General features: G+C 42.5%; 1 protein-coding gene across 3 annotated transcripts in view; it reads right to left on the reverse strand.

The window, feature by feature from the left end:
• The window catches only part of UNC5C (unc-5 netrin receptor C), a 358,323-nt gene that overhangs the window by 19,094 nt on the left and 316,441 nt on the right, over positions 1 to 22,788 (reverse strand). For all 3 annotated transcript variants that reach the window (XM_037140183.2, XM_037140173.2, XM_037140192.2), the window contains 2 exons: positions 13,408 to 13,576; positions 10,154 to 10,387 (listed from right to left, as the gene is read on the reverse strand). In XM_037140183.2, coding sequence (XP_036996078.1) covers positions 10,154 to 10,387; positions 13,408 to 13,576 — 403 coding nt within the window. The remainder of the gene's footprint in view (positions 1 to 10,153; positions 10,388 to 13,407; positions 13,577 to 22,788) is intronic.

Genomic DNA, 22,788 nt, shown 5'->3' on the forward strand with positions numbered 1-22,788 from the left:
ATCCTGCCCTGGGGAGACACCCAGAATCCACGCTCTGTCCAGGGCTCTGAAGCAAGCACAAGAGCCTGAGCTGTGTGGTTTGAGACCCGTGTCCACCTTCCCCATGCTTCTGCACGCTTCTGCCACATGGACACAGGGCTCTGGAAGCAGAGAGGAAAAACTGGCAAACATTCAGCGCACCACACATGTTAAGCCTCAAAAGACCAACCTTCAAGGACTGTGCTGAGTGGTGTTTTAAAAAAATCACATCTCCCATCAGATTTTATGGAACCTGCTTAGCTCCTATTCATTCTTTCATCCTGTGCTGGAACCTGCCCTTGTCATTCATGGATGAAAAATTTCTGTCTTTGCTACTGAGACTGTTGCCACTGTCGCTGTCACAGCTGTGGGCCTGTACTCTTCCAAAGCAGAGGCCAGAGAGAGTGCCCTCCTTCTCTGCTGCTCCCTGCCAGCTTTCGGGTGACTGCTCTCAGCTGCCCGCCAGCCGACCCTTCCTCTGGCCTCAGGCCTCAGGCTGCTGAGCCGGCTGCGGAGAACACGTGACTGTCTGCCAGCCTGGCCTCTGCCGCCTGGCTCTGGTCATCACCACTGGCATTGGGCCTGGCTGTGCCCCCTCTCTTCCCGTGGTCACACTGGGGAGCTCTGCTCTCCCCCTGAGGCTGTCTGCCATACTTCATCCCTAACAATAACAGGGCCAGGCTCCAGCGACTGTGCAAACAGCTTCCATCAAGTCAATGTCTTGGGCTCTGCCTGCTGCTCCTGCAGCTGCCGCTGCCACGGGTACTTGGTTTGAGCTGCGGCTTCCAGCCTGCCTGGTCACTGTGGTTTGGGACACTTGTGAAGCAAAATGCCAAAGGGCGGCGCTCAGGGAAGTGGCCGTATCACTTGTCCACCCCCACTCAAACTTCTAAGAAAAAGATGATATCTCATATCTGTGGATTAGGAACAAGGACTTTTTAGGTTGTTCTAGAATTTCTGAAGTTATCTGATGAAGATATTTTTATCTTCTGTATTAGTTTTCCATTTCTGTAGTAAGAAATTACTGCACACTTAGTGACTTGAAACAATACACACTATTAACCTTGTTGTTTTGCAGGTGAACAGAGTCTGATACTGGTTCACTGCACTAAAGTCACAGTGTGGGTGGGGCTGCCTTCTTTTCGCCAAGTAAGGCGATGCATTCACAGGTCCTGAGCCTTGTGTGCAGATACCTTTGAAGAGTGACATTTCTGCCCACCACAGCTTCTTTTTTAAAAATCCTTATCTGAGAATATTTTTAATGGTTTTTAGAGTGAGAGGAAAAGAGAAAAGAAGGGAGAGAGAGAAAATATCCCTGCGAGACAGATAAGCATCTATGGTCGCCTCCCGTACATGCCTGGATTAGGGACTGCACGCAGACAGACCGGGAGTCGAATCCCCGACCAGGTATGTGCCCTGACTGGGAAGCAGACCTGCAAACTTTTGGTTATGGGGCAAAGCTCCAACCAACTGAGCCACACTGGCCACAGCTCCACCACAACTTCTGTTTTCTCTTCCTTCTTTTCTCTCTCTCTTAAAAATTTTTTTCAACATGGCAGGTCGTTTCTAAAATATATGATGGGGCCACAGCCAGGGCCAAGGTCTCCTGAGAAGGCGATAAAGACAGAGTACATTTAGGGGCACCAAAAGATCCCTGCCCCTGAAAGGCTGACCCACTAGCCTGCCACCGACCCAGAAACTCACTTGGCCATTAGAGTTCAGTTGGAGTTAATATTTTCATTGAGCCGTTATCTTCAAAATGCCAGTGTAATCTAAACGCCCACCTAAGGATAATTAACATTATCAAGTGCCTATTCTGTGCCAGCAAATTTAATAGCTTTGATCTCCTGAATCTTCTCAGGGCCCCTGATACAGACCAACTTGCTGTTCACAGTAGTCAAGCTCCCTGACCAGGGCCACAGAGCTGATGGGTTGAGACCAGAGAAGTCAGCCAGCCCGACACAATTCCTGCCGCATACTTCCATACACTCAGCAGGAAAAGCTGAGTGGGCCTATGAATGTAATTCCGAAGACCAGGATCCTGAAAGTCTATCGAGCTAGTTTTGAGGCTATTTGAGAAAACTGAAGGAAAAGATATGGTTAGTGGGACCGATTCAGTGGAGGGCCAGCGGAGCAGGTGGAGAAGAGGCAGGCCTCGGGTATTCCAGGTTCAGGAGGGTTGCACTTTGCCGCAGAGAGGGCATCAGAAGGACACTCATGGGGAAGGACCAGGAGGAGGGATGACAGTGAAACTGCTCCGGCCTGCGGAGCAGTCAACTGGAGCTTGACCACCTACCTAGAACAAATGGGTTGGGGGGACAAGAGGCACGAAGAATGGCAGCAAGACAAAAGATTCTGATCAAGCTGCAAACTTTATTTTTCCGAACTGGATATATATATAGGGGGAGAGGGAGAGATTAGGTTGCTTGCTATTGGCTAGCTTGAGACAAAGAAGGGCCCGCTTATTGGTTACTTGGGTGCAACTGGTACTCGTGGACACCTCATGTGCCTGTAGCCGATTGGCTTGGGGAGCGCATGCACACCTCATGTGTCTGTAGCCGATTGGCTTTGTGGAGCGCACAGGTTCCTGTAATCAACGCAATGTTTTTAGCTAGAAGCCAGGTGTAAGGTTCCCAACATGAAACCTTTGATGGGCTTCCGTGGCTGTCTATGTACGAATGCAGCCTGCAACATGGGTACCACACAATTCTTAACTAGATTTCCTACTTTCTCTAATTTCCAGGATTTTTTATTTTTTCCTATTTTTTCAAAAATAAAATGCAATAATGCACAGTTATTGTTCCACAACTATAGCCTGGGTCAGGGTATGTGGTAAACGAGGATACGAAGGAAGCCAGGGTAGGTTAATACTCATTGCTTGGTTTCTCTCTCATATGCATTTGCCTGAAATTCAGTGAACAACACAGACTGCCTAGACTGTATGCAAATAACTCCTCTTTTAGGGTCTGAATCTCAGAGTTTGGAATAAATCGCTTTATTAAGAAAGAAAAATCTCATAAATTGTACCATTAGGGTCGTGGGGCAGAAATTACTTATTCTTCCATAGATGTATATTTCTCCTGAAATATTTTATTTTATTTTATTTATTTTTTAAAACTTTTTTATTAATTATGCCATTACATTTGTTCTATTCCCCCCTCCATTCCCCTCCACCCTTCACACCCCTCCCTCACCATTCCCCCTTTAGTTCTCAAATTCTTTAGATTCTGTATTTCCCCTACTATTCTTACCCTCCCCCTATCTATTTTCTATCTACTGTCTATGCTACTTATTTTTTGCACCTTCTCCCCCCTTCTCCTTCTCCCACTCCCCTGTTGCTAACCCTCCATGTGATCTTCATTTCTATGGTTCCACTCCTGATCTAGCTGTCCTCTTAATTTGCTTTTGTTTTAGGTGTGGTTGTTAATAACTGTGACTTTGCTGTCCTTTCACTGTTCATGTTTTTTTAACTTCTTTTTCTTAGATAAGTTCCTTTAACATTTCATATAATAAGGGCTTGGTGATGATGAACTACTTGAATTTGATCTTATCTGAGAAGCACTTTATCTGTCCTTCCATTCTAAATGAAAGTTTTGCTGGATAGATACATCTTGGATGTAGGTCTTTGGATTTCATGACTTGGAATACCTCTTTCCAGCCCCTTCTTGCCTGTAAGGTCTCTTTTGAGAAATCAGCTGACAGTCTGATGGGAACTCCTTTGTAGGTGACTGTCCCCTTATCTCTTGCTGCTTCTAGGATTCTCTCCTCCATTTTAATCTTGGCTAATGTAATCATGATGTGGCTTGGTGTGTTTCTTCTTGGGTCCAACTTCTTTGGGACTCTCTGAGCTTCCTGGATTTCCTGGAAGTCTATTTCCTCTGCCAGAATGGGGAAGTTCTCTTTTATTATTTGTTCAAATAAGGTTTCCACTCGTGACTCTTCCCCTTCTGGTACCCCTATAATTCGAATGTTGGAACGTTTGAAGATGTCCTGGAGGTTCCTAATTTTCTCCTCATTTTTCTGAATTCTTGTTTCTTCATTCTTTTCTGTTTGATCATTTTTTTCTTCCTTCTGGTCCACTCCATTGATTTGAGACCCAATCTCCTTTCCATTACTATTGGTTTCCTTTGCATTACCATTTATTTCAATTAGTTTAGCTTCCATATGTTTCTCTAATTTGTGACTAAAATCAACCAGTTCTGTGAGGATCCTGATAACCAGTGTTTTGAACTGTGCATCTGAAAGTTTGGCTATTTCTTCATCACTCAGATTTATCGTCTCTGAGTTGTTCTTGAGCCATGTTTTGATCTGTTTGTGCCTGTTAGGTATGAGGAGCAGAGCCTTAGTTGTTTACCAGGACGGGGCCACCCAGGTTGCTGGTTTGTGACGCTGTGTGTGGGGGCAGGGTCAGAGAGGGAGCAGTGGCAGTCCTTTCCGCTAGCCCAGTCCGTCCAGTCCCACCACTCGCCCCGGCCTGTTTATCCGATCGGAATTGTGCGAGCCTGCTGCCCCGGGCCTGCTCGCCTCTTCTCTGGTTTATCTGCACGCAGATGCGTGACCGACCACAGACAGCCAGCCGCGCCTCTTCCCTGTGCGCTCCCGTAGCTAGCCCACGATCTGCGCGTCGCTCCTCTTACCGGTTTAGCTGAGCATTTCGTTGTCTTTGGACTCCGTATTGTCGATTTTCTGTGTGGCTTGGTTGTGTTTATTGTTGTTAAAAATAGTTGTTCTTAGATTTGGTTGTGCACGGAAGCAAGGTGGTTCTACCTACACCTCCATCTTGCCTCTCCTGGAATATTTTAAACTTATCAAAATATAATCTTATACTCCCTTAATTCTGGTCTATTATCATTAGGATTTAGGCCTTTGAGAACACCAAAATTATTAACTGAATCACCTGAACAGGAGGGAAAGATACCACCCAATACAATCTTTGCAATATTTGTGACCTCTCTTTTTGAGCATGGAATTGGTTCTAAACTACTCTCATGATTCTTAGTATATTCATCTCTTTGAATGAACTGAATTTGCACATGGCTCCCACTGTTCTTTGAACAGGTGAGCAGGAACAAAACACAAAAACCTAACCTGGAAGGTGTAAGAGAGTTTGTTGGTCTTCCAGCGGCCTTGACTTTCACGTCACTGGTCATTACCAGCATCTAATTCCACATCAATGCTTCTAAATGGCTTAAATCTCAGGCAATCATTTTTGCCCCCAGGATTAACAAAACTCAGGGAAATTGTTATGAAAGTTGCTGAACTTAAGGTTATGAATGGAAAAATAAAAGAGTGCAGCAGGGTTGTTTGAAACTAATATGGTAGTCTCATTCCCCCCAACCATGACAATATAAGCAATAGCATATATGATAATAAGAGGGAATTAGCATTCTCGCTGTGTTCAGCTCCAGACATTGTCTTTGTCTAATAGCCCTCCAGACTGTGGGGTCCTTAGTCCTAAGAACGAGTACTCCAGTGGCCTTCCTTCTCTACACTAGTCCAACATTCTACGGAGGTTTCTGACGTTCAGAAACAATTCCCAGTCTATTACTGGTAATGTAATGTAAGAAATTACATTACTGCTGTAATTTCTTACAGCAGTAACTGTAAGAAAATATTGAGACTGGGGAGACCCGCTTTGAAGAGATGGAGGTGGCAGAAAAATTTGACTGAAACACAAATGAGAAGCGGGGCCCCTCTTCATTAGAGCTCAGCCTCGGTTAGAAGAGGCTGAAGTAAAAGGTTTCAAGGGTTAGGGACAGCAGCTGAGCAAGCGTCCCTTGGGTGGTTCAATCGAAGTTAGGTCATTCCTAAACACGAGGGGCTGAGATGCAATTGGAGACTTCAGGATACGGGGAGAGACTTAGCCGAAGCGCTCTGTGCAAGTTGACAAGTCAAGAAGAGGTAAATGAAAAGATTGTGGAGAAGCAGGGGAAGCGAAGCTTGGGGCAGGTATCTTGAGATTATAATAGACTCAATTAGCAATTTATGATTATTTTAGAACAACTCAAAAGCCTGGAAGAAGTCGAGGGCTTGTTCAGTCAGAGTCTTTGCTAGCTGTGGAAATTAGGAAAACCTTCAGCAGTTCCAGATGGCAAGAAATTTGAGTGGGAGTGAGTTCCCTGTAGATATGGGTATGAGCAGGGTTTTTGGACGAGGAAACCACAAAAGGTTGATGAAGCTCTTCCTTAAGAACTAAGGGCAGCTTGGCAGATGGAGATTATGGTGCAATTGCTCATGAGGATAAACACAAGGCAGGGGTGTCCAACCTGTGGCCCTCGGGCCGCCTGCAGCCCTGGGTGGCTGTGAATGCAGCCCAACACAAATCGTAAATTTACTTAAAACATTATGAGATTAATTTGTGATTACGTGTCGCTATATTTTTAATGTGTGGCCCTAGACAACTCTTCTTCCAGTGTGACCCAGAGACGCCAAAGGGTTGGACTCCTGTGCACAGCATGCCTGCACGGGTGGGAAGATAATGTGGGATGATCTGAAGTCTACTAGAATACATTTGGGCAAAGGAACTGTAATTAAGAGGCAACTTTGAACTTGAGAAGATGCTGGGAATAAAATGGGTGGAAAGAAAGACCGTGAGGCAGGTCCTACTAGCGCAGGAATGAATATCCAGGGTGGCTAAAAGTAGGTTCACAGTTGTAGGTATGTGAAACAGAGTTTACTCTTTTATTATTTATTAATTCTGATATTACTTTCCATATAAACAACTGTGAAGCTACTTTTGCCTCACACTGTATAGAGCATTCTGCTCCTTACTAAGGCACTGAGTAGAGTAATGAACAGCAGAATAAATAACAACAGAACAGAGAACCCGCTCATAAGGTACAGCAATGCCCCAGAGGTGCTCACAGGCTATGAGAAGTGTTGGCGCTTTTGCCTCTTGGCCTTCTGGTTAGTTCAGTGGGTGTGATCCTCACTGTAGGGGTGGTGAGGTACAGCGTGTTACTTGGAAGATCCATTTGTAGCTAACGTGAACAGGTAAAGGAATGGGAAAGACAATGATTTGAGGATGTAGGAAAGTTTGTAAAATAAAGTTTCAAAAAGATCTGTGATAGTGTTTTGGATAATAGTGCCTAACCTTTGCTTCACTATGGCATTGCCCAGTATGTGCTAAAAATAAATCATCAAACAAAAACCAATACCCAGAACAATTAGACGAGAACTTTGGGTTGAGATCCCAGGGCTAGTCTTTTTTTTTAACTCCCCACCTGATTTTTATATGTGTGGGGCAAAGAACTACTGGTTTTGGAAGAGCATGAGTGAGGAGAAGGGTGAGGGTGAAGAAGGAGGAGGAGGTATTTGGAAGGGGTGATTCAAAAGACAGCATTTATGGATGACAAACAGGAGAGAAGTAGCAATACAGGAGAGAGACTGGTAGGAAGCATTAGCAGGCAAGGTGCCCAAAAAGCATGACTGAGCTAATGAAGGGCCCTTTTCTGAGTTTATCTGCCCCAAGTTTCCAATTCCAGAGTCTGAGGTCTGAGACAGTGCTGGCTAGGCTGAACTAATTGTCTCCGTTAGTAAGTTGGATAGACAGCTCACCTGGTAACTAGGATTTTGGCTTTTCTCATTATTAAAAGGCCATGAGGTACAAGAAAGCTTATCCATTATTCATGGTTGTTTTAGGCTAAGTACTGGATCCCCAGATGCTGAGAATTTGTAAATGTCTACTTGGAACGCACTGACCGCAATACAAACTGCGCTTGGGTTGTTTTCGCTGCTTAAACCTGTTCATCAGTCTTTCTTGGTGTTGACCATTAATTAAAGTAATCAAATTGTTTCATAAAATATTGCCTTTGTTTGCATGGATTTGTGTGTGTCTTTTGGGAAGAAAGGTTAAGAGTGCCTGAGTGTAAGAACTATGTGTGTGAATATAAAATACATGTATCAAACATTTCAAATATGATGTAGATCTTTTACAGTATGCTTTTTTGCAATGATTTGTCTTGGAATTGTTAAAAAGATTTGCCTTAATTAGACCCCATGGCTCTTCCACAAAGTCTAAGAAGAATGTAAGCCTAGGATGATTTCTATCCTGACAGCACCTTAGAAATATCACATTTGCAAAGAATATAAAAGAAATAACCGTAGGCTTTATGCTTGAGCTGTGTGTTCACATCATTTATTCAACATCAGAAACTCCTACAGGCTCGACTATCAGACATACCTCCAGTGACCGACTCTGTCTCCTTCCCTTCACGGACCCGACCTGCCACACTCAGTTTTTGTGACCCAGAAATACTTTCTGGAGAGAAACCCCAGAGAGAAATACCCTGATTTTCAGAAAAATTGTTTCCCTTGGCTTCCTTGACACATGTTTCTTCCACTTCTTTCTTCTCTGGGTGCTCATCCTTCAGAAGCTCCTTTTCTGGCTGCCTTTCATCTTCCCTTACAATGGCTGGGCTCCCCTCAGTTCCTATGTCCTAGGGAGTGGCTCTTTGAGAAACCTACTTCGGGGCTGGAGAGTCCAGACTGCAGCCAGATGCCTGGGCATGAAGCTTGTGCTCTCCACTCAATAGCTGTGTGACATAGAGCAACTTGCTTAACCTTTCTGTGCCTGGGATTGCACTTCTGTAAAATGGGGATAATTATCTTATGGAGTTGTTGGGAAGATTATACAACTTAATAAAAATATTTAGAATCGTGCCTGACACATAGGAAGTTCTTAGTAATGCTTATTATTTTTATTATTATTTTCTCCCTCTAGGCCCTGTTGATACTCTCTCTGATCACCATGAATGACAACTGTCATCATACAATGGGCATTTTAGTCTCTGTGCCAGGACCCACTCTCTGTTTAGAGAGCCACACCATATTTCTGTCCCTTGGGCATCTCTGTCCTGATGTGCAATTCATATCCGTACCTCAATACTCCCAAAGCAAAGGCACTAGATCCAACCCCAAAGCCACCTGCCCCCCTGCGTTTGCTTCTGGTACTCGAGGTGGACTTGACTTCTTGCCCACACATTCAGTGTCAGTCACCGCGCCCTGCAAGAGCTGCTTACACAGAACCTTCCTCACCTGCTCTCCTCTCCTCATGCCTCTGTCACCCCCCCAGGTCTGCACTGTTTTTCTTCTTCACTTGCTTCGATTTTTCTATTGACATCAGACTAATGTTTTAAACAAACGTATATTTCCTATCACATCTTTCTTCTATTTAAATCTCTCCAGTGACTCTCTGTTGACTCAGGAAACCGAATCTCAACTCCTCTACCTGGCCGTCAAGGTTCATCCTAAAAGAACTCCTGCCTTTCATTCTAATATGCCCACAGGGAGTCTGTATTTACTGTTCCCTCTGTGTTTATTCATGCTGTTCCCTTCACCCAAAAATTGTGTATTTTTTTTCCATTACGGCTGGTCAAACCATATTTCCTACTTGGGCCAATAGCAGATGTTAGCTGCTTCTCAGATTTCCTCAAAATAATATCCTGCTTTCCTCTCCCGAACTTCCACAGAACTTTGCCTATGCCTAGAGCATTTGTCACACTCTGACTTGTCTCCTAGTCCTGGGTGTGCTTCTTTTATTCCTCCTTCTAGATTGTAACTTCTTCAGAGGCGCTTACTATATCCTTTAAAGGTTCAAATGGGATAAATGAATGGCAATAATAGCACCAGGTATTAAGCTCATTTATTCTGGAAAGCAGCAGCCTGTTGTCAACTGCTAACCCTCTTCCTTGCCGCCCTCATAAAAAGAATGGGAAAGCATATAAATGCAGTAGCACACAAGAGGAACATACAGCGTGAGCAATTACTCCAATTCCTTTTATAGGAACACAGCTGAGATAAACATGGAAGCAGATTATTTACCATCCATGGGTCCTGGTGCCAAATTCTCCCTTCTAAATTTTTCATTACAGGAAATCAAGGAAGATAAACACAAGGAACCCTTGGGAGGGATCAGCATAATGGAAACAGCTCGTCTATCAGCTTGGACTCAGAGAAATGTCTAATTTTTTTTAATTGCATCTTTTGGGGCCAAGCACTTGTGTTCACACACTGGGGCACACACACACACACACACACACACACACACGTGCATTTTCTCTAGGTGAGTGCCACCACACCAAACCTCGGCTTTAGCGTGAAGGCGAAAAGGGCAAGTCTGGCAGGACCCACGTACCTTCAGGGCATCTTGGGTGTCATCCAGGCAATAGACTCGGACGCTGTACTCTAGGGAGGAGCAGCAGAGCGGCCCGAAGATGGCCAGCTTCAGGCGCTTCGCAGCAGCTTTGGTGGTGGACTGGCCCACGAGGGCGTAGGTGCTGAGGTTCTCTGTGAGGAGGTGGCAGGCCTCCGCGTCCAGCTGAATGTAGCAGGGCGTCGTGAAGTTTTCCTCCCCCACCACCACCACATCCTGCGGGGGAAGCGGGAAGGGGCGTGGCTGAGACCCCGAGAGCCTGCGGGCCGCCCTGATGGTGACCAATGGCTGTCTGTGGGTGGAGCAGGACTTCTGAATTTAGGTGATCAATTTTCCCGCTCTTTTTTTCTTGCTCAGGCTTTATCATACCTCGTTTTCCATCCTCCTTAGTCATTATCTCCTTTACTTCTCTTGCCTTTATATGGCTTATATTCTTTACTTAGATGCCATTTATTTAACATATTTTCATCTGAGAATCTACATTACTAAAATCTACATAAAATTCTAAAACAAATTCATGAATTATCCTTTTAACTTCACTACAGGTGTGTTTATTATGTTTATGAGAATTTAATATTTTATTTCTTACTGAAACTAAAAGTGCTATTTTATTTCAATGTCATTATAACATAGTCAGGTTCCCCCCCCCCCAAAAAATATAGGAGTTTGAAAAGAATTAGAAAAATTAAGGAATTACAATTCTTCCAAATGCAGTCACCTATTACGTCCCAAAGCAACACACTGCTTTCTTCAATAATTTGGGCAGCCGGACCCTACAGAAGCAAACTCCATGCCTTTAAGGCCAGTTTCTCTGTTATTTTTCATGCAAGGTTTTGAACAGTCTATCCTTTTAGATTTTGAAAATATTTAGCAAGAAATAAAATGAAGTGGAAGTGATGACTTTTGTGAAAATAGTTACTAACTCAACCAAGTTTTGATTTACCCAAATGACTCAGGCCACAGGAAAAAACCATCTGAAAGACCTTGCATGAATTCCATAAACCAAGGGTCACGATTCCACACACCGTCCCAGGCGTCCAGGTAGCAGAAGTGTGTGAGGCAGGAAGGGCAGACTCAGTAAGAAATGGTGGTGACTGCGGTAAAGCAGGGCACAGGCCTGTCTAAAGAACTCGTTTAGTCTCCTTTTGGCCTCAGCCTGTTGCAGCCTTGCAGAAATGCAGGCTCAGTGAGCACATGACCTGGAATTTTTCAAGAGAAGCTGGGACTTCAGATTTTTTATGTGAATCTTCCTACTTAATAAATTCAAATTTAAAAAAATTAATGTGGGAGAAATAAAATATGTGTGTGGGTATGACTCGCCCTCTGCATTAGCCACATCATTCCCACAGAGGCAGGACCTATATCTGCTTTGCCGCCCCCTGCATGTCAGTGGGCATAGCTCACGCTGGGCAAATGGTTATTTGTCCCCAAAATGAATAAATGTGTCATCCTAAATTGAGTCCCTGGGGCTGGACAAAGATACGGAAGAAGTAGGCTTCTCAGGTGGTTATGAGTTAGGCCTGTCAACATCGTCTGAGCTCTAATGAGAGCTGCATTTTCATGGCATCCATGAATCGTTCCTTCAACTGAACCTGTACCCAAAGATGGAGTTCAAACTGAACCAGGAAAGAGAGGTAGATGCTCAGCACCTCTGGGTTTACGTCGGCCCCCAGAGGACACTGGGAAGGATGCTGCTTTCTCCAGCAGGGTGAGGACACGCCCTGAGCACCATCTAATAACGGCATATGACAGAAAACCTCCTAGATGATTGGTCAAGAATGAAGACGCCCCATGTCCCTGTCACAAGTAGGAGTACTTTCATATGGATTGTCCTTTCTCTCTGCTCTTCTCACCTTTTTGTTTCTTTATTATTACTATTGACATTATTATTATTACTCAAATTATCATTATTCAAATTATCCAGACAAAGACTGGATAATTAGGGTATTAGGATATTAGGCACAAAATTGTGCAAATAATTTGGAGTTCCTTGAGACTGAGACTTTGGAATGTTTTGGGGATAAATCATGTGCAGTTTAATGGAACTGAAGTAAGATTTAGCTAAGTCTGGTGTTAACAATAAAGTTCATCCCCAGACTTCAGTCCTGGACTTGAGGTCCTCTGTCCCGGAGTGATGCCCTCCAGTGGCTAAAGGAGAGCATGTCCACAGAAGGCAGCTCCATGTAATACCTGCAATACTGGGCTGCTGTTCTAGTTCCAATCTGACTTTTCCCTAAAATATTAGGTTCGTGAATATTTATGTATATTTTTTCAAAAATTTCTCCCCTAAAAGAGAAATATGATGTGTAATCACAAAATAGGTAACATATAGATTGGATACTTGTCTTTGTAAAATTACACAAAAATACAGGGGCAGCTTTTAAAATTATTTGCTAATTTTTGTTAACATATTCCTGAAATATACTTTTCTGAGAATAATCTAAAATGTAATTTTTACTTGGCTCTTTTCTATTTAAACAATAGATACTGTTTATTCAGGGGGATATTAATGAAAATATACAAAGGGATACAAATATTCGAGGGATAGTAATGAAAATAGACGAAGTTTTTGAAAGGTGTTAGGTGCTAAGCACCTTTGGAAAATCTTCATGCTAAACATAACAAATCCTATCGCACTTAACTAACTGTAGGACAGGTGCTAACTGAAAGATTCTGATGTCTAGAACAGGATTCCCTTCAGGTGCTGTCGCTAGGAAGTCCTGAGAACAACAGCCACAGGACGCGAAATGCCGGAGGTGTTCTTCATCCCAATGGGGTTCAGAAGACTTGCTGTTTCCCAGGTCAGGTTCACAGGGACTAGATTCCCAGGACTTGTTTGCAGTTAAGTGCCTAGTGTTTTCTGACCCAAGTGCCACGATTCTCTACTAGCAAATTTAAAATATATGTATTTCTCTCCCAAGATTTGGATGTATATTCCAAAATGGACTCATGTAAGACTCCTAAGTGCGCGTTTTCTAGGAGCTAGGCCATGCTTGACCATGATTTTCTGTGTCTACCAGTAAATGGATAAAGCATTCAGTAAACAGTCTATCAGTCTGTCTTTCCCCCTTCTGGCCTCTCTTCTTTTTGTCCCATCTGCACACTTTATCATTTTGAGTGCAAGATAAGATTCCATCCATATTTTGCTTTAAAAAATAAAAGCCTTCCCCACGGTTGCTCCTGCTTATCTGCATGGATTACTCCTGCATTCCATCTTTATCACAAGAAAAGCTCACCTCCCACTGGCCCTGTGCTGCTTGGTTCTTGAGCTGTATCTTCCAGTCCTCAGTATTGGGGTCCGCGCAGTGATGCATAGTGAGGATGATGGGGCGGGTCAGCAGGGCTCCCGGAGGCCCACAGCTCACCACGGGGGTCAAGAGCGTCTGAGTGTCCTCCATGGGTGGCCTAGGACAGCAGAGAACAGCATTGATGACATTTTCATAGTACCTGTGTATATGTAGTCTTTGAAATTTTAAATCTAAAACTTGAACAAATGGTTTCTTTTTGGAGTTTTTTTTTGAGGGGAGGGTGGTTAAAGCAAAGCCATATTAGAAGACATACCCTTTGTTCTAAGACCTTGACCTTGCACGACTGGAGGTCTGCATGATAAGGTGGGTCTGCCAGACCCTCTTGGATCCCCTACCGTCAGGTACAGGTCCCTCTTCGGTGACCTCCCTTGACTTCATGTACAATTTCAGGATGGAATGAGAAGCACAGCCTCTCTTATGAAGTTACATAACCACGTGTTCTGATAACACTTGCCGTTCGTTGGTCTCACAGGGGATTTAAGTACTTTTGCCTTTCTGGGACCTAACTTGAAAAATACTTCAATAAAATCACTGCAGAATAGGGATGCCCTAGAGCTAAATTTCTTCCAAATGAGTTTCAGGAATAATTCAGGTTAGTATAGCAAACTCATTCTTTCAAAAGTGACCAGATAGAATACAGAATTGTATTTCTGTAGCAATTTAAAATGGAATCTCTGTCTTTGTATACTTTATCCTATGAGTGCCTGGATGGAAAGAACCTTAAAGATCCAAAATATTTATTTCATATTTTTAAATAAATTGCCTTAAATATTTTCCCTAACAAGGCTGTAATCAGCAAACAAATGGATGAATGAACCCCCGTTATCAGATGGCCTGTGAGGCAATCCTCACAAGGTGCTGAGCAGGTCTCATGAAGCCTCACAGCGCTAGTGCCAGGACCGAACGATGCCTGCTCAGTGACAGGTCTCAAAAGTGCGCTGTCAGATACTGTGGGTAGGAAGTCACTGACTCAGAATTTTAGAGGAGGAAGAACCCTTGTGGTCAGTAAGTACCACCTTCTGTCCAAAACAGGAGCTTCTGTGCAATACGCTGACACGTGGTATGTGCTTTCGATACATCCAAAACTGTAGTCCACTACTTCCAAGGACCACCTCATCTATTACCAACTCACATTTACAACACTTCTTCCTTAAAATGAACATGATCTTCCTTCCTGACCCTTCTCTCCACACGTCCATGACCTGCCTCCTCTCCACTTTGGCATGGAAACCTTTCAAATATTTAAGGATTGTTATTATGTCTCTAAAAGTCTTCTGTATCTGAGACCAAACATCCTCTCAATTCCTCAATTTTTTTTAACTTCAGCGGGAAAATCATGATTTCCAGATCTCTCCTTATATTTCTATCTTCACTTTTATATAGACATCTGTCAGTGTTTCAATGTCTTCACTAAAGTGGGGCATCTTGAAATAAATGTAATGTTCAAGTACACAGTCAGGCAGGGAGACTACTATTTTTTTTATTTGAAATATGTAGTTTTTATCAATGGCTCACAAAATTGTTGCCTTAGATTATTCTCAATCAAGTAATTAAGAATATTACTTAGCAGGCTTGAGTTGGTTGGGAAGATGGAGATAATATGGTTTAGCATCTCCTTTATAAAATGAGGCAATAAAGCCTTGAGAAGGCTGAGCAATCTGTTAAACTAACCACTCCATGCATTTCTAATCTGGAAAGCTCTTTGGCTAAATCTCTACAGTTATGTGATCTCAATGATGATGGCTTTTGAACCTATGTACAGTAATTTATATTTAGCTATTAATTTCACCTTAATGGTGTCAGGGAAAATTTTAGGACATCTATTTCTTAATGCTATGTCTTTCCTCCAAATATTGGCTGTCTCACCCAGTCTTCCGTCCTCCATAAATCTGACATGCCTGCCGTTTATGTCCTCATTCCACTCACTGATAAGATCATAATACAAGAACAGGGCAAAGACAGAGATCTTTTCAAGGACACCACTTGAAACATCTCTCCAGTCTGACGTCAATGCTTTTGAGTTATTTAGTTCAGACAAATATAAATCCATTAAAGTGTACATTGTCTATTTCATATCTTTCCATTTCATTCCTATGGATATGACAAGGGACATACCAAATTGCTTTATAATGGCAATAGCCACTTGAAATGGATTTTTCTCTAGTCTTTACCTATGGTTTTTATATTAAATACTCCATAATCCAGAAGTTAGCTTGTATCTGTGGCCTCATTTAACACTCAGTGAGTGAAAGCAGTTGTTACTGTTTTGTTTGTTTTCAGTGCTGTTGGAAACCGTTCTCCGTGGAGCTCCATGTTTTAGTGTGTTCCTGACTATGTTTTCAAGGCAATCTCATAGCACGTGCCTTGGAAGACGAAACCAGTGCTTATCCCTGGAGCAAACGGCAGCTTGTCTACCTTCCATGTGAAAGGCTCAGGTGCCCTAAGCCCAGGGGACCTTTCCTGAAATACAACCACTGAGTGTGTAGATGTTCGACTCTATTGGCATCACTGTCTCAGAACCGGGGCTCAGGGAACCAGCACAAAAGTGATAATACTCTGGGTAGTGCTATTGATCTGAGTAATAAACTGCACTTGGTCTCTGACCGGGATTCTCGTGCCATCTATCAGCTTTCACAAAACTGGCAGCCAAATTGATAGCTCGAGAATAAGGTTAAATCTCAGGGATCCTTTAGTTCTGGACAATTATTATTATTAGTTCTGAGAACTCAATTAAAAATTAGCATATTCTTCCCCTAATAAAATTTTGGCTATCTTCCCTTAATAAAATTTGGCTATCCCTTAATAAAATTTTTGCTTCCTCCCTCATTCTAAAATTTTACTAGAATCTCACCAATTTATGGATTTGTTTTCCCCTCTACTTAGAAAATCAAAACAATTTTTGACTCCTTTTAGTCTTTTAATATTTCCATTCTCACTGGATAACAATACAGCCTTATTAATCTGAAGCGATCAGAGTAGTTGGAACTGTACTTGTGTTTTGGAGTCTTACGGTGGCTGGCAGCTCGGGAACTCATTTCTATCCTCTCTGCCCTCACCTCCTTTCCTCGTAACCCGAGGCCTCCTCCTTCTTTCCAGTCTGAAATTCATTCTCTGAAATCATGAGTACGGTTTTACCCTCACTGTGTCATAGTTAGTATTATACTGTCTGCCCTGAGTTTTTTCAATTCTGCTTTTCCTACCCGACGTAGGATCAATGATTGCATTTCCCCAGGCACCACACTTATCTTTTAGTTACAAGTATACCTTAAGCATTAAGCTTTTTAAAAAATACATTTTATGTCATTTAATTTTTGATTGAATTTATTGGGGTGACCTTGGTTAATACAATTGTATAGGTTTCAGGTGTGCACTTCCATAACACATGGACTTTATATTGTACTGTGTGTTTACCCCCCAAAGTCAAGTCTCCTTCCATCACCATTCATTCCTCTGATACCCTCTCCTACCTCCTCCCACCCCTCCTTTCCTCTGGTGATCGCCATGCTGTTGCCTGTGTCTATGGAGCATTAGACTTTTAAGGAAGGAAACTAAAGTGGAAACCATTTCAAGTGGTCCTCGCAATACAGTTGGGGATTGGAAACATCTGTCTCTCAGTCTGCTCTTAGCAGCCGGTGGTGCTGGAGGCAGAAGGAGGAGGGGTTCTTTTCATCACTGAGTTGGAACAGAAGGGACGAGACTCCCTGCTGGGCCAGGGAGCTGTCAGACCCGCACTCTCCGAGCACGGCCCTGGCATGCAATATTGATGGGTGCCATTCCTGGAGGAGGGGTAGGAGGAGGAGGAAGGGGCAGTAGGTGTCAAAAGAATTTATTAACCCAGTGAGGTGCAAGAATGTAATGAATAGGGAAGCAGTGGAGTGAAATTCATAACAGGGAATGAAAAACAAAGAAGAATAATGATAAAAATCTTTTTGCGTGTGGTTTCAAGATGAAAGAAGTATTGTTGAAATTAGAAACATTTCCAAACATGTATGGAAGGAGTGACTTAGGGGTGGTTAAGATGTTCCAAAGGGCTGAGTGTTTATATTTGCATTTTCTTTATTTATATAAAGAGATGGTATTCAAATCCATTAAATAAAAATAGTAGAAAGTAAATATAAATAAGTCCGATTCATGTGTTTGCAGACAAGGGTTTGACTCTTTTACATTATGTGTTATCCAAGCTATTTAAGCAAACATTGTGTAAATATTAATTGCAGATGATATGGAAATGAATGCAAAGCAAAAATTAGCTGCAAAAGCAGCAATTAAGTAGAAATTCAGTAATGAATACTGATTAATATTTTAAAAGCTTTTCTAAGTCCAACAGCAATAATGTCAGGTTGAATGCTGGATGGGCTCTGAGGCCCACAGAACAAGCTCTCAGACAGGAGTTTTCATTTCCTGTCGGATTTTCTCATCTTTTCCTTGCCGTTATCAGTGAGGGGAACTTCTCCTACACAGAAGTACATCATTTACAAAACTTTCACAAAAGCAATTGCATTGCTGCTCGCAGCGCACCTGTAAGGTAGTTGGGATAAATATTTATGTTACCACTTTTCCAGAAGAGGAAACTACAACCTGGAGATATTAACAAATTCGCCTGAGGCCGCCCAGCTGGTCGGAGGCCAAGCTAGAATTCATAGTCATTTGGTTTCTTTCACATAATGGTGTATTTTGTGTTGCTTCTCTGGGTTTAGAACCTTGAGAAATTTTTCGCCTGTTTGCTTATTGAAAAGAAGCTGTGTCCATCCACCTCTGTGTAAAGCCGAGATGCCTTCTATTAACACGCAAGTGTCTGGTCCCTGGGAAGGGCACCCACCCTAGGCTCAGTTGCCTTTTAAAGCACATAGTTTCACATATAACTGGCAACTTAAACCATTACTTACACTCTAGATATCTGACAAGGGATAGCTTACTCAGTTGCTATCAAAAGCTCAACTGAGGGAGGAGGGGAAAGGAAGCTGTTCTCAAGATTCGCCACCATTTCCCTGGACAGGCCAAAATCTATCCCCAGATTAAGAGAATGGTAAAAGTATCATGCTCTGGACTGAGCTACTGAATCCTTGTGCAATTATTTACTTAATTTATACCTGGACCTTATACCATCTACTTACATTGAAGGACACTAACAGAGGCAGCACTATGAAATGAATTGTTCTTTTCAATTTAAGGATGTTGTTCGTTGTATTAACAAAATGTCTTCTTTATGAAGAGCCACAGAGAAATCACTGAGCTCCTTGCAGGAATATTTTTCTTCCTCATGGACACACAGATCTTATAACTAATAAGCTCCAAAATAGTAAATTCATGACCTCTTATCAGAAATATGCTGGAAACTGCGCCAAGTATTTTATCTCCTAACAGCTCACTTGACTTTATCTTACCTTTTCTAATCTTATTTTTCCCATTTTTTAAATCCAGCTATTGAAATTTTTTTCTCCCATTGAAGACTGTGTTCTCACAAATTACCTTGAATCATTTCTTTAAGTATGATTTCAATAAATAAACATTTCAGAAAACAGTAAGAAAGATTTAAATATACCTGGACTCATCTTCCTCCCCCCTGCTCCTTTAGTCTCTTTATAGCTGTTCCTTCAAAGGAGAAATTTAGGGCACTAATTAAAAGGAGAATATCCTGTGTTTCACTGAGAAACAATGTCAACTACTGTTTTCAAAGTTCCAAACAACATGTTCAAATACATGAAAACTACCTACTATATAATTACCTACATAAAAGATTTCGGGCCCACTATCCCAAAACATAACTAATTATATTCTGTAAATACATATGGTAGTCTTAATTGTCTTACTACTAACTCATGCTTTATACTCTTCCTACTGGGATTTCATCCTAAAAAAAAAAACCCAAAGACCATAAATATCCTGTAGTTGACAAATCTGGTAATTTTTAAATTATTATTCTTTTTCTACATTTGAATTTTAATAACTCTTCTGTCAACTACTTCCTCCATCTCACAACTCTCTTTACCTTTGATTTTTTCCCTATGACACTCAGAAGCATTCATTCTTCCATTTAACATGTTTATTTGAGGAGCCACTATGTGTTAAGCACCATGCAGAATGCAAATTCTTATCCTTTCATGTTCTGTCTTGCTCGTCACAACCAAACCGTACACAGGAATATACCCCAAAGTTTGTTCTCCAGTTCTCTTTCTGCTTCTGCGCTTTTTCCCTGGGACGGTCCGCTCACTGCTGTCTTCCCACCTGCGTCTGTAGCGTGAATCCGGTTCCCCCACTCACACACGCTGCGCCCGCCTAACTCAGAATGTCCTTGCTCCTCTTGGACCAGTTGCTGCTTCTGACCCTTTCATTTTCACGGTGCCCAAAGCTTGATACCTAAGTATATACTCCACGTACTTTCACATCACTTCTAACCAGCTGTAAAATACTTTTTCTTCTGAAATGCAGTTGATTTCCCACCAGACTTGAGCCTGGCTCTGTCCTTGCTCCCCTCTCACCTAAATCACTGCCACAGCCCAGCTAGGCCCCCAGCTCGGGGGTCTTTCCGTTCCCTCCACCAGTTCACCCTGCACACCGTCACCAGAGCAATCCTTAAAAAGCACTGTTATTCCTGTACCACTTGGTGGCTCAAAGACTTTCCACCCCCCCATAGTTTATAAAAAAGTTCTATTTACCTTCATATTTAGAATGTCTAAATTGATTTTTTGATCTTTTGAGAAAACCGCTAGGCAAGTGCAGAGTAAGTATAGAGAAAAGGAACATTAATGTTCGCCTCTTCAATTCAAATCGTTTTTCAATAAGAAATGATAATGGGTAAAATTTCAGTCTGAGTGAGGCTCATTTAAAAAAAATGCTACTGGAAATAAGGCAAAAAGTCCTATGTGAGCTTCATTAATCGTGGAAATTGTGTCCACAAGGGCACCAAAGAGGCTTTGCAGCCTTTTCAGGGGTCCGTGGGGGGGGGTGGAAGTCAGGGGCACAGCCCTGCAGCGCTGCTCCTGCTTGGTCCGACCCAGGCCTGTGCCATCCCCGCAGCTCATTCCCGCTGCTCATCTGCCATTCAGCGCTTTCTCTCCGAGCATACTCGGTAATGGCAAGGCCCCTCTTGTCACAGTCACTGTGCCACATGTAATTAAGTTCACGCCTCCCTTTAGAAGGTCCCCGTCAGCAGATGACCAGCTGGATCCCATCCAACTGGAAAAACACCCAGTTCTAGGTATAATAAAGGGAATCAGAGAAAAGGTAAATGGAGGAAAATAATCAGAATTTTCCCACAAATGCCTTGAAGAAACATTCATATCTCCTGATGTCCTCACAGTGTCTTCTAGGCAAGAAATAATCCCTCACATCACGTGGGGGTAGAAGGGTCTTGGTGAGCAACAGGAAGACACTGTGTTCCAGAATGCACGAATGAGAAGGCTGAGGCTTGGCCTGTGCTCGGGTGGGATGGGGGACGGACAGCACATGAGATGGAGCAGAAGAGCTTTGCGGTGAGATAACCCGGGTGTGAATTCTGCTTTTGCTCTGCCTTTAGCTGTGAAGCAGTGGCTAGGTAACTTCCTTTCCCTGAACTTCGTTTTTTTTTATCTTTAAAGTGGAGTTCATCATAACTTGCAGAGTAGTAAAGAAGGATAAATGAAATTCAAAGTATGCTGAAATAATGGTAGTTATGCTTTGTATTAGAACCATATCCTAAAACACTTCTTTGTCATTGTGATTTTACAAGAGAAAACCCATCTTGTTCACAACAGAAAATTAGCGAAGAGAGGAACTTTCTCATTTATTTGAGACAGTTAACTTTTTGTGTTTGTTCCTTATTTCATGGGCTGTTGTGCCTATGTTCTTTTGAAATCTTGAGGTTTCTCTAGCTTCGTTTTGATAAACAGAACATCTTTGATGCACACCAAATTCAATAGAATAATGCCCTCTGCACTTAACTTCAGGTGGTAGGCATGGCAAAGAAGGGATTTTTGTTTCCTTTTTTCTTCTCTGTCAAAGGCAGAGAAACCTAAAAGCAGAAGTGCCCAGCTTTATCAGTTTTCTGTTTGCTCTCACTTTCATCTAAAACGTGCTGGCTGAACTGTGGGGAGGAAGCTGGGGGAGGCAGGTGAGCACCTGCCTCTTTCAGCTTCAGCCTGGCCCTGCAGCAGCCCCTTCAGGCTGGATCTTCAGCTCAAGATAATGCTGATCAGATGGAAAATGAGAGACCATGGACAACCTCACTGCTTCTTAGCATAAAGAACAGCCAATATTCATTTCTGTTTAGGCAAAATGCCTATGTTGGCCTGGCCTTGAGAGATGGAAGTACTTAGCGCTAACCTTGACTCTGAACAAGAGAAAGAAGAAGAAAAATGGAAAGGGATCTGGGAGCTTGTTAATCCTCATTTCTGCTGCTGCAAAACAAGGGCTCTCTGGCCCCTGAGTATTACTTTGCATTGAGAATGAAAAAATGAATATTTGATGTGAGTAAATACAAGCCTTTTAGTGATTTTCTGTTGCTCAAATTTAAGGCATGAATAATGCTCAGGGAATTTTATTATTTCCACAGATAGGCAAGTAAGTGTTTATGTAGGGAAAGCAGACCACCTGAAGGAAAAATGTCCTGGGCCCTACAGATTATCAATGTCAGTATCTCCACCTGCAAACATGATGAAAGAGCTTTTTGGCTATTGAAGAAGAGCAAAAATTGATGTTTTTCTGAGGATGAGAGAGGGGAAGAGAAAAGGTGTAATGTGTTATAATGGTAACCTGGTTCTACATTTGTCACTAATGCTCTGTATTCAGAGCTCAGGACTACAGAGCTGATGCCTTTTCCCTTGGGGAAAACAGGGCAAGTTACATGTAAGAATCATTATTCCAACAACATCTTTTATTTTAAGGTCCACGTACTTCAGAAACATTCACCAGCCAGTCTTTTAAAGCACTGTTTAACACATGCACTTCATGTGGGGCCTAAGCAAGAAATACCATACATAATTTGTTCAAGGCCAGACTAAAAATTGAATTTAGGACATCTAACCCCCTTTTGTAAGTTTCACTTAGAATAACTCCACCTTTATGATGATCACACATTTGAAACACAATATTTCAATTCATTCTAGTTTTAATCAATCCCAGCTCCATTTAGAAAGGCTCAGTTTACGGGTGGTAAACATAAAGAGGTTGATAACACTTAAGTTGGGAAAAGTCACAGAAAAAAGCATCTGCAGTGAGAATACGGTGCTAGGCTGAGGTGGGGGTGACAAGTCAGGGCTTAGGGTTTGCTCAATTCTTGTGACCTTCAACTGCATGTTGGGGAAAGGTTGGATTCTCAAGCCAGGCCACGTG

The sequence above is a fragment of the Artibeus jamaicensis genome, unplaced genomic scaffold (genome assembly GCF_021234435.1).
Source record: "Artibeus jamaicensis isolate MK-2021 breed Jamaican fruit bat unplaced genomic scaffold, CSHL_Jam_final contig_452, whole genome shotgun sequence".
In the NCBI taxonomy this organism is placed as follows: Eukaryota; Metazoa; Chordata; class Mammalia; order Chiroptera; family Phyllostomidae; genus Artibeus; species Artibeus jamaicensis.